Source organism: Apteryx rowi, unplaced genomic scaffold (assembly GCF_003343035.1).
Source record: "Apteryx rowi isolate R43461 unplaced genomic scaffold, aptRow1 scaffold_433, whole genome shotgun sequence".
In the NCBI taxonomy this organism is placed as follows: Eukaryota; Metazoa; Chordata; class Aves; order Apterygiformes; family Apterygidae; genus Apteryx; species Apteryx rowi.
In genome coordinates, this window is record NW_020450687.1 from 251,643 (window position 1) to 267,295 (window position 15,653).

A 15,653-nucleotide genomic window follows, 5' to 3' on the forward strand; every position below is an offset into this window, starting at 1 on the left:
TGGAAAAGTAGTTCCTCAAGCTTGCTTGCACCTCAGCTGCGGTACACATCACTGGCTGCAACTTCCAAGCAGGAAAGAGGGCCTCAACTTCTCTGGGCATTAGAGACCACCACTGATCCATGCAGCCTGAACATAGGAAGCGGGAGGAGAAGCACAAGAACAAGTATTATTAAAATTCTCAGTGGGCTGCTGGTGTACTATGATTACATACATCTCCTCACAGGCAAGTGGTTAATTAGGGGAGTAGCTTTTCTTAATGACATTTAAGAAAGGGCAGAAAAGGAAAAGGGGAAGGAATAACCCAAAACACTATATGACATGATTGTGCATGTGCTTCAAAACTATCATTTCAGAGTGGAAAACACATCCACAATGACTAAGGAAGGTTAGGAAGAAGGAGAAAGCTGTTCCAACACGTCTTACTAGTTCCAAGCAGGCAGATTTCCTGTGATGACCCATTGACTCCTCCTGCTCTAGTTCTACCCTTGGAGCACTTAATCCCAATCCTTTCCAACTCAGAACTAACCATTCATCATCTCTCCCAAGACCGCACACCCACTCCTTACCTCCAACTAAAAGCTATCTATGCTGCTACAAGCCCTGGAGTTTCACACACTCATTTTGCAGTGCTGGCAGTCAACCCAGAACTTCAGCCCCATGTTCCCCAAAGCTGAACCCCCCCTGCCATCCCTTCCATCGCCTGTCCCAAATGACCACACCTTCACCTGCCTGCAGAACCAAAGCTTCAGCTTTGCTTCTACTAGCAGGAGATCTCAGAAACCCCAACAGGGGTTGCCATTTTCAACAGCCTCCCCAGCAGAACTCATGTACCAGAGGAATTAAAAACAAAAAACAAACAAACAAAATAAAAAAAACCACCACACAGTAAAAGAAGATTTGACCCAGAAAAGACAAGACATATGGCAGCCCCATTTCATGAACGACTATGTTTTGGAAGAGTAAAATCTTCCAAGAACTTCTGAAAAGCCCTGAATGTACTCCCAATAACCACCATATCAAATGTCAAGTGAGACAAAGAGAGGGCCCTGGGAGGAGGATGTCTTAGAGAACACCATCCTCGGGATTAAGATAAAAGCCAAGAAGCAGATGACTCGTACTGCTGCTTGGCTGGTGAAGGGCTGAAGAGGACTTTGCAAATTCTGTACATCAGTATGGATCACAAAGTTTTTCAGCTGAATTTCACTCACTGTGTATTCTGCATGTTTTTTCCCATACCATTTCATCCACTTTCTGAACTCTCTGTCCATCGTCTAGAAGAGGGAGGAAAAACAAAACCACCTATTAGGACATCTCGTTTTACCAGTTACATTGCAGTGAAAAGAGATGCAACTCTGACAGTGTTCATTGACCCCCAAGGCATTTTTGCCATTAACACTCAAAAGATAGACAGACATCTACTGCAGTTTTTTTTTCCTAAGAAACACCTTTACTTCACCAGAGCCAAGTCAAAACTGGCATCATCTTCTCTCCTCCCCTTTTCAGCAAACATATTATAGAAAGGTAATCTCAGTTGACTCAGCACTAAAAATGGCGCAACCTAAAGAAGCTACTGTGTTGTGCTACGTAAACCCACAGCGAGTAGGAGGCATCGAATGCAGCCCAGTCTAAGCCCCGAGAGCAAAGGAGGAAATGGGATAAAGACAGGTCAGCTAGGGCGAGTGAGAAAGCAGGAGGCGGCATGCAAAGCAACTGCAACAGCTAATGGAAGGAGCACCACACTTGCCAGAGCACCAGGAAGAACGCTTCAAAGTACGTTTAAACAGACTAGGGTTACAGAGGACGGAAGGCTCCTCTACTACCAAACCAGGTAACTGGCACTGGTTATCCATTGCCCAAATACTGGGAGAAAGGAGCCAAAAAACCCCGCACATCAAGATAGTTCAGTGCCTTACGAACAAGCCCCTCCATATTTACAAAATATTGTCCCTCTCTAAATAAACTGAGAATATGCAGCGCAAGTCATTCATTTATAGTGGCAGTGAGGTTGTACCTTATACCACATTCAAGAAACAAAACTTGAGTGCCTTGGAAGAGTGAAAAAAATCCTCCTGTATTTGTAAGATTTGACTCCACAAATGAAGGGGCTAAATTTGGAGGTAGCAGGGAAGGGAGATAACGGAGAGAAGCATAGCAGAAATTCTAGTTTCCCCTACAATCCGGAGATGCTGGAGACCTCCATCAGCAGGTCAGTGAAACGGTTTGTGTGGACAGATGTGTTTTAAATTTCTTTAGGTTTCAAAAGCAGCCCAGAGCTTAATGGGACAACTCGCACAGATCTTCAGTATCTTCATATTCAGTATGAACTTTCATTCTGAACTTTTTTAAGATAACTTCATTAAAAAAATATATTAAGATTCTCCCTCTTTAGCTGAAGCTTTTCAAGGCCATCTGCATTAACTATCATAGTAGCCAGAGACATGTTGCCACAGCAAGTCTTAACAAAGTTTAAGCCAATCCCTGCCACAAATGTTTGTCAAAGAAAGGGAGAGAAACTGGTCCACTACAGCACGAGGCAGATGAGCTGTACTCAGGCAGATTCACACATTCAGAAACTGCAGCAGCTGCTGAGTTCTTAAATCTGACAGGACACCATCTCTAACTGGAAGCATAATGCAGTACATTTTGTTCATCCAGCAAACTTATGAAATACTGATGCACATCTTTTGAAGCTGAAAGGATCCCACAAGTTAATACTCCTAATATTCAATTAGTAGGTAAAGTAATTGTATTTTTTTTTTACTGACCCAATTCTCATCTTCACTGCTGTGTTTACACATTTTTGCATAAACAATTATTATTATTTTTTTTTTTTTTTAGCCTACAACATTTTAGTAACTGAGTTGAATTTCAGCTTTGGGGTACCTAAAAAGGTGCATCACTACAATAAGCAGAAAGATAGCTTTCAAGAATTATTTGTTCTGTCCTTCATCCCAGACTTGCCCAATGCTACGGTCTTTGAAAGCACTGTATCGGACCCATTACAGACACAGAATTCCAAGTATTTCGGTGAAGCCTACATCGCATTCTGTTTTGAATAGGTCCTACACCATTACTTTTATACAGCTTAACATCTCCTGGTCCTGAAATCTCTTCAAAACCAAGCTAATGCTGTTTCTGGTCGCTTAGCAAGCACCGCTAAGAAATGAGAGGACGTACACAGCTTGCCCGAAGCGCGCTGTGCTCCAGGTCTTACCGACCTGAGGAGCAAAAGCATCTAAGACTGAAACTCAGCTCTTCTGCCTGGTGCTGCACAGCACTTGGCAGTAAGCCTGAATCATTGAGTTAGCCTCAATGTCTGCATATATATGTGTGCTATATATAAGATGCGTGTATTTTTATACATATGTATATATATATATATACACACACACAGAGACACATCCCTTTTATTTATATATATATATAAAAAGATGTGTGTACTTTTATACATATATATATATATACACAGACACACATATACATCCCTTTTATTTATATATATATATTTTTAAAGGTGTGTGTATTTATATATATATAAATAAAAACAAATAACACACACACACACCCTCTTTACTTCAAACAACAGAAAAAAAAACAAAATAAAAAACCCCTCACCTCAGCATATTTGGCTGGAATATCAGCTTTCTCCACACCATAGTGATGTTTGCAGTTTGTGGCTGCAGCCACTTGAAGCACCACCTGACCCACACCTGCGGGAAAAGAAAAAACAAGCCTGAGAACAAGTCGCAGCATAAAACCACTGCAAGTGGGGATGAGCGCTTTTAGAGCAAAGGCCAAGCGGTAACAAGGAAAACACAGATCATCTGTGGGACCGGACTTTAGGACACCCAGTTTCAACTCCCAGTTCTGCCTGACAGTTCTCATATCAAGCCTCTCCATTCCTCAACTGAAAAGTGGATTTAAGCCAACATGTGTTACTAAACCGAGTCCTGTCTTCCAGAATTATATGAAATATTAGGAACTTACTTTCCAGTAAAGGGACTTTACACCCTAACTACAAAGTAAACAGGGCAATTTAGTAGCAGAATTTTTTTGCCTGTAAGAAAGAAGTTATAGTTTTGCATTTTATATTTTTGCATACGCAGAGGGCTTTTATCAAAATAGCTTAAAACTAAACATTTACAGCGACATTTGTATTGATAAACACTAACAGCTACTATAATTAAATATTAAGGGCTCAATTTTACAGATACAGAGGGACTTCAGGATATCTGGATTTTAAAATTTTTTGTCCACAAATTTTATATGCATTCCATAAAGTTTACAGATTTTACATTGTACTTCACTATTTAATTGCAGTAATTGAAACAACACCTAGACAAATCCCACCACATCCCAAAACACACACTTGCTGGTCACATACCTACACCATTAACGAACGACAAAAATGTTTGTAAGAGTCCAGCATTATTTATACAACCTTCCAGCATGATACCCTGCACTTAAAGTCTGAGAATAAGTAATACTTGTTCTTAAATGTGCTTTGTATAAAAAATAAAATAAATAAATAAAAGAAAGAAACAGGGTTCACAACTCAAAACAATTGCAGACGCAAAGCTACACTGGCAAGACTATTACTTAAAACTGCACGAACTTCCCATCACTCCAAATTCTACTTGTGTCGGACTCGACCAGTAATTAGCTGCCATTTCCACACCTTGCCTGAACACACTCCCTGTCTTCTCTCTCTCTGGATTATGTTAAAGAGAAAAAAGAAAAACTATCAGTTAGATTTCTGCCTGCACAAACGACCCAGGTTTTGCACGCGCTGAAGGAATGTGGAACGACATCGCTCAAAGCGGTCACTTCATTTTCTACAAGCGTGCAACGTTCATCAGTAATATACTGATGCATCACCTTTTGTCTATGACTAATGCAAGACGTACGCTCGTCTCACCAGCGCACTAGCAATCTAAGAGGATAACCCACTTGCACAGAAAACATATTGCTGTTTTCCATTTCATTGATTGCCCGCAGGAAGCCGCGCTGGTAATTGAAGGGGTGGAACTCCTGCCTTTAAACCATTACCAGCGTAACGCCGCCTGGCACAACGAGAAGTGCAGCGCTGACGGGATATTTTGTTGATGTTGTTGTTGTTGTTGTTATTTCACATTTTGCGTACACACAGATTTTAAACACATGCAAGTACGGATGTACACATTTCTGCAGGGGGAACTGTTCAGCGCCTTCGATAAGGACTGATGCGTCTCACATTAAGCACGGGGCATGGGGTGTGCARAACACAAAAAATGTTCTGAGGGACACAACTGTTTCAGGATCTCTTGGTTAAGAGGAGCAACAAGGACAGAAAGACAAAAAAGAAGATCAAGAACAAGCTGCATTGACTCAAATCATACGGATGCTGCATAAGTTATTAATTTTGTCTTTCCTTGGCTTTTCTTTTGCAAGGACTTAACTGCATTGTAGTTTGTTTGCCTAATTACGATCAATACCTCCATAAAATCCACTTGCAATCAGCCAGTTCATCCTGACGTCATACACAGAAGTACCAAAAACAGCCACGACATTCTGGTGGGGGTTTAGCCCTGCTGTATGCATGTAATTATTGGAAAGACATTAAGTTCGCTCATAGAAATAATATCCTATCACAGTATTTTCATTTACACCGCACTCAATATCACATTCGTTACAATTTACAAAAATTTACTCTATCAGAACAAAGTCAACAACTGAGAGAATACTTTTTTCTGTATGTTCTGCTTTTAATTATTTCAGTGCTCCAAACATTAAAGACTCCTGAATTTAAACCATTCTTTACAGAGCTTCAGTGGCATTTGAAAATTTTTATACTGTTGGTCAATAGCCAACACTAAAGTGAGGATAAGGGTAGTAATAAATACCTGATTTTGTTTCTGGTGGTACTGGGTACAAGGAAACCTAACTTTTAAGCTTGATCACACACTTCATCTTGTTACATAAACAGCAGCACTACAGGACTTCAGATATGATCTGCTTTGACCTTTCCGCACAAACAATTGCAAGCATCTCTGATAATTTTTTTTTCTTCCAGATGGAAAACAGCTCATCAGATCTGATGCTTTTTTAAGTGTCTCATTTGTACATAAGTCACTGAAACAGGAAATTTAAGACCCAAGTTCCACTGAGGGGAGAAGAGGGAAAATTGCTGAAGACCCCTGACTTGGAATATACTAAGTATGAAAAAAAACCCACAGCAGAACTACCAGTGGTAAATATATTTAGTTAAGTATATTTTAAAATATTTTTCCCCAAAGCCCTCTATCTTACCAGCCACAAAACCAAAACATGCTTCATCTAAAACTTTATGACCAATCCAGTAAAAGGGGAAATTCTTATTATTTTTTTCCTGCTTTGAATCAGATCTTAGCAAGAACATCATCTTCTTACTCAGTATATCTGTTCCACATGCGTTTGAGTCATATCTGGTTTCTTTACCAACCAGAAACACTTACTTCTTTTTAAAACTCTAACCTGTAGAGGAGATGCAGTTGTGGGTTACAGAGCTGTCAAAGTCAGCTGTCAAAGCTGACTATAAAGTCTTTTTTGACATACTGAAAAGTATGTCAGAGGGTAAGTAACCGCTTGATTTTCAGATAACAGGTCAAGCGTGTCACGCTGGCGCAGGAAGGGCCAGGAAATCACAATTTCATTTATGAAGGGCATAAACTCAATCCACAGAAAATGGTTGAATCCTTAAAAATGGAATCCGCTGTTGTTATCTTTCCAGAATCATTTTTAAGACCCTCTCTTCTTTATAAGTGTATCTACCAGTAGCGACAGAAACTAGAAGTTTTCTAAAGAAGAGACTGTTTTTGTAATATGGGCTTATTGCATTTCTAGTCCATTTCACTAACAGCGCAGGAAAGAATATCTGTTTGGTCTACTTAATATTATCATAAAAAGCAAGAGCATCGTTGGGGAATTAACTAGAAAAGATACTTATTCTGCAATGCAATCTTCAGGCCTGGTTTACTTTCAAAATATTTTTAACTTTTTTTTTTGAATGAATGAAAGGAAAAAGCAGTGAGCAAAAAAGAGAAAAAGAAAAATTCTTTAAGTTTATTCGTCACTTACCACTGCCCAAGTCAACAAACAAATCGTCTTCTGTCATTTTAATTTCATCTATCATTTGGGCCACTAAGTCAAAGGACGTTTCTCCATAAACCTCTGGGGAAAAGGGCTCATAGTTGTTGAGTTTCTCTGGATCGGTCACCGAGTGGTTATACACTTGCTGCAGGATATGACGGAGGAGCCCGTTGGAGGGACGAGTGTTCAGTTTCATAGGCTGGGTGGTTCCCTTCCACTAAACAGAGAGCAGGAAGAGAATAACATAAAGCAAATACAAGGACAAGTAAACTTCCCCAGAACAAGGCTGCATTTGCAGGAAGCAGAACCGATACAATTCCCTCCCATCCCTTCTCCCCCATGCCGGCCTGCAGGTGTTCTCTAAAAAGAGCAAAAGATGTTACAGATAATAGTCTGTGTCACATCAACTAACAAGTAACCTCCAATACGCCTGCTGGAAAGAGGTGGTAAGGGGAAATTAAAGAGATGTAAAAAAATAAAATAAAATAAATCAATAGGCAATGTAAAGCTAAATAATATATTCAGAGTAGGTGACAAGCGAGTTTACTCATTTTTTATTTACCGATCATCACCAAACTGTTAATTGTACTGTCAATATTTGAAACGGTCTCATTTTCTTTCATAAATTGTAGGATGGGAGAGGTCATATGCACTCAAGTAGGGAGTGGCAGGAAAGAGTTGAAAATCAAGCTTCTGTTCTTTAAGAGAAGGACTCTCCCCTAAATACAAAAGTTGTTAAGTTTAAAATGTTTACTTTCTCCTTGGATAATTAACTTTGTTCCTAATCTTCCTACTGTACTTCTTAACCATCTTTCTTCCAAAAAAAAAAGAAAAAAAAAGAAAAGAAAAAAGGAGAGGGCATGACAACTCCAGGATCCCTCCCAAACATTCCCCTGTTTGAGATTCAGATACAGCTTCCAAGGCTGGCCTATGCTTAAACATTTCAGACAGCAATTACAAATGCTGAATGGCTTCAAATTTTTAGCTATTGACAGAGACATGAATGAAGAAGCCTGAATCCAAACAAGCACGAGTGTTATGGAGTTGTAGGCCCATAAAGCGAAGCAAAGCCTGGCGAAAAAGTTAAGTCTCATGGTCATAACGGTGCATATTTCAAATAATGCCCGCAAGCACATTAGAGAGAAAAACATCCACCTATACTTCCACAATTAAATAGTACTATTAATCCAGTGTTCATGTTTTATTTCTTCCAATGCAACCTTATACTGGGGTAAGAAAACCAAAAGGACTATCTTTTTCACTCTAGTTTTGCCAGAGTGATCCTGTAGAACAGAGAAGCTGAACTGAATAGAAAGGAAATTCTTAAGCCATGGATCACTGCCGCAATACACAGGCGGGTTCATATGGATTATTTAAGTAACCCATAAGCCAGAGATTTCCACATGCAGGAGTAAAGCTCCACATCGAGTTCAGGGAAACCTTTTCTTGAAAGGTAACCCAGCTATTTCAAAGTGTCCAAACAACGGTGCCAAGGGTTCACACTTGACAGTAATAGCCTATATATATCTTTTTTCCCCCCCAACTGCAAGTTTGGTTTTCTCTTTAGATAAGACAGACGCTCCAAAGGAAAAAAAAAATCCCTAACTGCCCAGATGCAATCAAGAAAACAAGGTTTAATGTAAGTTTTATTAACTCCCAGAAAGAATGGAAATGCAGAAATATTGGTGATGAAGCTAGACTAACACATGTAGTTCAGCGTTAAGAAAGTCAGCACTTTCTTGGATATTATTCCCTATACATGAATTTGAAACTGGCTAGATAAACATCATGGCATAACAAAGGTAAATACATACCAACTGATGAATGCTATCAATGGCTCGGTTGTATTTGTCACAAAGCCTCTGCATGCTTTCAAAGCTACAAAGGGAGGAAAAAAAAATTCAGGGTCAGTTAAAAACAGTTGAGATTTGAAGGTACAAGCTTTTTTTTTTTTTTTTTTAATCATAGATGCTGTAAGTAGGCAGCCTGCTTTCTGCAATCTATATAATTACGTACAGTTTTAGAGCATTGTATGCAGTTTCCTTAAAAAAGTCTCAATAGACCAGCAATACATGACAAACGAGCAATAAATTCCGCAATACAATATACTTGTGCAGTAGGAGAAAAAGTGGCATTTTACACTAAGATTTTGGAAGCTGAACATTTAATATTAGTTTCCTTGATCAATAGGAAAAGGACAGAACTTAAAATAAATTCTGATTTATTAGGAAGTTTTGTATTCTTATTGTCCATTACCTCCTTTCCAGCTCCTCGGATACACAGAAATTTAACGCACATGTAAATTGCTGCGCTTTGTTCCATCCGTCCACGCAGACGGCCCCAGCACGTAATCTATAAAATTTCACCCATCAGAAAAGCATACCAATTGCCTCCTGGGTTGGTTGGGTTTACAGTCAGTTCAGCCAGTCACATAATGACAGAAGCTGAGAGGATTTAAAAAAAATTCATCTCAGGCCAGGGAGGAAAAGATATCGCTAGGAACAACATACGCAATCCAATTCCACAAAGCAGCAGCAAGAAGAGCAAGCCAGGGAATTATACGAGTGAGATAATTAAATCGTGGCCATCCCCAAATCAGGGGAGGAGATGGAGGCCAGGGGGAGGAAGCAGCTCTTTAGCTTCTTGTGAGTCTCATATTAGCACTACGCTGGCTAAGACTCCTCCATTGAAGGGCACTGCGGACCCTCTTCAAGCTTTCGACCGTCTGTGTTTAACTCCCTGTTAAGACAACAAGAGAGGCCGAAACGGGTTTCAACGACACACCGAGCACCCGTTTCCGTACTTCACTGCTTGGCGTCCTTACGCATTTGTCAGTCGATTCTCTTCAAGTAATTTTTCTGACAAAGTTTTCAAAAGGCAGTAAACAGACTAAAACCATCACCAAAATTACAGGTTTATGACTTGCTTGAAAAGCTGCAGGAAGATAAGCGAGGTGAGACTTTTGGGAACAGAGGTTTCTTTTATTCAGTGCCACTGCTGGCAGCGCCAGTGCTACCCAGTTACACGTGCCCAGCGAGGACAGCAGATCTGCAAATGTTACAGCACTGCGGTCTCAGTGCATAAACCGTGGATTTGATGACAAGGGCTGCCGGGTCCTGATCTCTCCTTCTGAATTCGTTGGGAAGCAAAGAGGGACTAACACGTCTTGCAGTGAAACAATTAAAAGAAAATGAAATAAAGGGTGGAGGAAGCAATCCCTCAAGCAGACTGCGATAAAAGTATCACTCCGGTGCTCAGGACAGTAGCCAATGATATATTAGAAACTGATGCTGTTTCTTTGGTAAACCTTGTTCTGAAAGTTTAGTCACGCTGTAGACTTGAACAAATTCAGTCTTTCCCATGAAAGCAATTAAGGAGGTTTTTGCAAATTACCATCTCTTTTTTCCAGGCTCAGTACAGACAAGTCAATACACAAAACAGCCAACTTCTCCACATATGTATCAAGGGATCCAAAACTGCCTCTCCCAACCATTAGGTGAATGCCGCATACTATACATTCATCCCAAGCTGTTTGTGGAATAGGTCAGCGCTTGTAGCCCAAGGCATCTTAAAGCTACTTCTAGCTGCCCAGAAGAGTGGTATAAATACTTTGCCTTTTAATGTAATCCCCCCCCCCACTCAAATAGCATCTCACTTGCGTTGAATTCTAACCAGAGGAGGAATGGGGAAGGTTAACCTCCTACATTCATGGCAAGAGAAGGACATAGTGCTGACAGACAGTTCTGGCATGCCGTTTTCTAAACAGGAATTCTTAGCTACTACAAAAGTAGAAACCTCAATGCCATTCAGATTCCTAATTCTGGCCGCAGTCCAACAGCACAGATACCAATCATTGTTTCAGAGTGAGTAATTCCAACGTACACCAGAGCTCAACTTTCTGCCGTGTGGAGTTTCCAATTATGTCCTTAATCCAACAGCCTTTGCCAATATTTCTATTACACATTTCCTACCAAAATAACTTTGCAGAGTCTGAAGCCAGTTCTAAAAGAAAACTTCAGTTTATAGTGTCTAAGAATAATCAGTCACAAACCAATTCATTATAAACCATTCTGGCCTGCCCTCCTGGTAGAAGGGGAAAAAAAATTCCTCTCACCTTTTTGTATCATAGTCAATTAAAACATAATTTTCCATAGCAAGCTTGAGATCTGGGATTTCTTCACAGACCCATCTGAAACGAGAGAAGAAACAGAATAAAAACAACATCTCCAATTTAGTTTAATAAGGCTCAATTTGTCTCAATCCTAGACTGCCATTGCCATATATCAAGACAAAATACTGCAGCAGACATGAAAGATCACAGCATTGTTAGGAGTAAGGCAGATATCACAAAATGCTAACTGGAAAGCTACAATAGTTCGTATTTGCTTCTGTTGAACAAGCAGTAAGATGCCCGTAGACATTGGCAGTAGTATAAAGCTCTTGAAATGGCACAGCTTCAAAGTGAGGTGACAAATATATTCAACGCATCTAAAAATACACAAAGCCAGAGCTGATGCTAACCTAACATAAAACGTAATGCAAAGTGCAATATTTTGATGAGATCTTTAACAAAACTGATACTGTAATAAGCATTCTTGACAAAGCTGAATGTAGAGAAGACATTGCCTACAGCACCCCAAAACAATGCCAAATATTCGTTGCAAGGATATTCTCCTCCATGTAGTGCTCTAAACTGCTCTTTCAAAAGTAATTTTGATTAAAAAAAAAAAAAACCTTTTCCATGATGAATTAACAAAGCCCAAAATGTTGTTGCCATTAAGAACAGAAAGCTCACACCCACTTGCAATGCATCCAACATCAGAATCTAACAGAAGAGGTCTTCACTCGTGCAAAAACAGAAAAATTAATTCTTCTCACAGACAACTTAAAAGCCGTATAGGCTTTGCACACTCTTTCCTCTGAAAGCATCAAAATGGGAAAACGTTTATCATCAAAAGAAAACTCAGATTGTAATGTAGGATGAACTCCAAGGGGAACGGCAAAGTTCCTTCTTCGTGCACCTTGACACATACTTCGATTTTAAAAACGGGGAAAAAATATAATAACTAGAGATCCAACAGTTCTGGTTCCTTTTGGCTGATTCACGATGATTAAAAAAAAATAAGCAAGAAAGGAAGAAAAACAGAACTTCTAGATCTATGGCTGCCTCTCTTCTAGTATCTACCATTGCCCTGAAAATGTGACTACTTCAATATCTGCAAGTCTTTTCCCTTAAATTAGGCCAATGGGCAGGCAACAGCTGTTTAGTACTAGCTTGAAAAGAGAAAGACTTCTTCAAACTCTTTTACCCCAAACTTTCCTAAGACTGCTCAGTATCAAAAGCAACCACATCATGGTTACTTTGCACAAGGCAAACAAAGGCAGTATGAAAGCATTTTAACAGCCCGTATATACTGCAATCACACTTAAAAGAAAGTTGTGAAACACTGCTTTGGCCCAATTGCTTTCTAACACAGTTTCCTCTTTGCTTTCAGCTGGTATAGCGCAGCGCTAGCACAGATGACTCCGGCAGTCAGCTTCAGCACCATGTCTGTTTAAATCTCCTCACAGAGGGTCTTTTCAAAAACCACACTGACAAATGATGCCACAAGTACCAAGGCACAGAATATTATCAAAATCAGTGCAACTGAACTGGAAGCAGCAGTGACGGTGCATCTTGTGACAAGGTTTTGTAGTTAGGAAAGAACACTGCTTTGAGAAACAAGTCTCAGCTGCAGCCCCTAACACGGTCGTTACACATTGTCTCCGATCAACAAAAGAAACCTGTTTTGCAGACCATGGTAAATTCTGTGATTTCATGTATGTAAGTGATATTATCAGCTCTGACGACCGAGCAAGCACTTAGCTCTTGAAGTGATGTCGGGAGCAAAGAAGCCTCAACACTGTTTCCTAGGCCATATGCTACTGATCAGATTTCAAGCCAAGGTAGATGTGCAGACAAAACACTGTTCACATTTCATCCGTATCTGCATTGTCCAACCATTAAAACCTGCTGCAGATACAACACTCAATCACAGAAAGCCCTCGAACCCGGAAAACATAAAAAAAATAAGGTTTTAAAACAGTTATCAAGAACAGCTTTTAAACAAACTGATGTGGATAACACTGACCTGAGGTGTTTGGAGAGTTTTTGTTATTGTTTAACAGACATTGCTCTACAGAAAGTCACTTCCTCATCCTGCTGAAGTAACAGCAAGCCATGTCACAGCCACTGCCTCCTCCGACCCTAATACTGTTTGGAAACATTCAGTTTTCCTACTCTTTGTATTTGTTTTTCACCTCCATCCTCACATTTTTCCCCCACACTGATCCAACTCCATCAACAGAATTAAGAGGAGTGATAAGGACATCATCTCCAAATAGTACAAATGCCAACGATGCTGCAACATCGCAGCAACAAAGGAAGAAGGCAGAGAAGAGAATAAGCAGTTTAATCTTGAACAGGACCAGAACTCAACACATCGTGACAATGATATTTTCTTAATTTTGCTTCTCTAAAGATTGAATGCAAATTGCCATCACTGGTTTGTGAAGCAGAGCTTCCTGGAAGCATCATAAACTTCATTATACACAGCACCAGAAGTTGAATATCACTATTCATTTTTAATTCTGTCCAAACAAGAACAGAATTTGGCATGTTAAAAAATCAAGTTTAAGTTGGACAGGGAAAGTTACAGATTTGTATTGCAACAACATCAATTCAGCTTAGAAAATTAAATTTAGAGCTGCTAAGTTATTATGACTACTGTCCTCCTTTATACTTTATCTCAGTAAATGGAGTTCTTGACACAAAGTAACACACAAGACATTTTAGGCACGTCTGCATTGAACACTTACCGAATTGTCTCAATAATTTCATGAGCAGCATCATGGTGTTTGTCCTGAAATTAAAGGAAAATAGACGTTTCAAAGAGACATCTGAAAAACACCATACCTGTCAGTTACAGATTACAGGAATCACAACCTTTTCAAAAATACAGGTGACAAGCATACAAGGGAAGGAGTCTGCAATTGCCACTCAGGCCATTAAACCAATCAAAAACGATCACCCTGAGAAAAAGGCTTAAGGACTGTATTTTTTCAAGGTTCTGTGGACTAGCACAAGATTTACATGAAGAAAGTGCCACTCCACTTATTTCTTTGTCATGTCTAAAAGTAAGGAATTGTGTAGTTGATACCCAGGGAGATTTTTGGTACGCAGGAGGTATGGGACTGCAAGTTCTGTAACGAACAGCTGATTTTATCGACCTAGCGTCTGGTACATGCTCGCATCTCCATATGGATAATATGTTTCTAGAGTGGCAAATGGCTTTCTAAAATGAAGCATCAAATAAGCAGTAAGAGCCGATATCAGTATAAAAAACCTGACAGTTTCTACCTGAAAATGTAGACCTTTTCATCAATTGAAAAACAAAAAACACACACGGAAAGCACATTAAAAATTGCGCATTGTACGTATATGCTAGACTCTGGCACAGATGTTCGTTGACATTAATTTGGGAAGTTACCTGGGAACAGCGGAAGCACAAGCAAGTTTAGAAGTCATTCCAAATGAGCACCAATAAAGCCATTGTAGGTACATATATGCACCATGGGGTTTTTTTGGTTTTTTTTGGTTTTTTTAAGTCTATTTTAGGAAAGTTACAAGAGTTCCTATATATATTTTACTGTGTCCATATTGTAAAGTCTTAGTTACCAGAGACTGCCTGCAGAGAGTTTAGGTTATATTTAGGTATTTGTTTCTTGGAGTGGGTTTGACCTTTTAATTAAGACTCCAGGATCTAAGGGCCTTCCAGAGTTGGAAGGGTAAATGCCATCTCTCTCTCTCTCTCTCAAATAATTTTCCTTTTTTCTGCTGCAGAAATGTAATTTCTACAGTGCTACCTGTGGGAAATTCTACAGCAAAGGGTAGGGACAGACAACAAAAAGCAGAGGGTTGGTAGCAGGGGAAGGAAGGGAGTGGAAGAGGAGCCCTAACGGACAGATGACAGAAATGGCTGGGCGTTATTTTAACTCCTACAAGTTATTGAAGGACATGCTGCAAATTAAATGTAAGCTTTTTCCTGACAGTATCACAGTTTTCAAGTCTGCACGAGGAGACAGATTTTCCCCTTGTGCAATGGGTTCATCTACTCAAGGTCAACCTGCCTCGTAGAAGTTCTCATTCCAAGAAACCTGCACACACAAGTAACAGGCCTTTGAGGCAACCTGGAGAAAAAGTCACATGAGTGAGAGGGATGGAAACGAGGGCAAATATTTCTTAGTCTGTTACAGTAAAGGTATGAAGGAACATCTCCTATTTTACTAGAAGAAGTTTTTACTTTTAGAATGCCAGAAGTCAACCCCATATCTAGGAGTCGCACACGAGCAGAAAAATCTCATCACTGAAGAAAAACAAAACGTTCCAGCTACATCATCATCATCAAAAAGGAGAAGAAGTCAACAAAAAAAGCAGTCAGGACATTTTGGTTTCAATACACAGCAGTCTAGAAAGCCAGTGTTACCTTGGTCACGTTTCATAACAA

General features: G+C 39.7%; 1 protein-coding gene across 7 annotated transcripts in view; it reads right to left on the reverse strand.

The window, feature by feature from the left end:
• Positions 1 to 15,653, reverse strand: part of DOT1L (DOT1 like histone lysine methyltransferase) — a 73,841-nt gene that overhangs the window by 44,855 nt on the left and 13,333 nt on the right. For 5 of the 7 annotated variants that reach the window (XM_026076495.1, XM_026076499.1, XM_026076497.1 and 2 more), the window contains exons 2-8: positions 13,966 to 14,009; positions 11,222 to 11,296; positions 8,922 to 8,985; positions 7,096 to 7,324; positions 5,475 to 5,570; positions 3,616 to 3,710; positions 1,209 to 1,271 (exon numbers count right to left, since the gene is read on the reverse strand). In XM_026076495.1, coding sequence (XP_025932280.1) covers positions 1,209 to 1,271; positions 3,616 to 3,710; positions 5,475 to 5,570; positions 7,096 to 7,324; positions 8,922 to 8,985; positions 11,222 to 11,296; positions 13,966 to 14,009 — 666 coding nt within the window. The remainder of the gene's footprint in view (positions 1 to 1,208; positions 1,272 to 3,615; positions 3,711 to 5,474; positions 5,571 to 7,095; positions 7,325 to 8,921; positions 8,986 to 11,221; positions 11,297 to 13,965; positions 14,010 to 15,653) is intronic. The other 2 variants (XM_026076498.1, XM_026076496.1) reach the window with 2 other exon arrangements.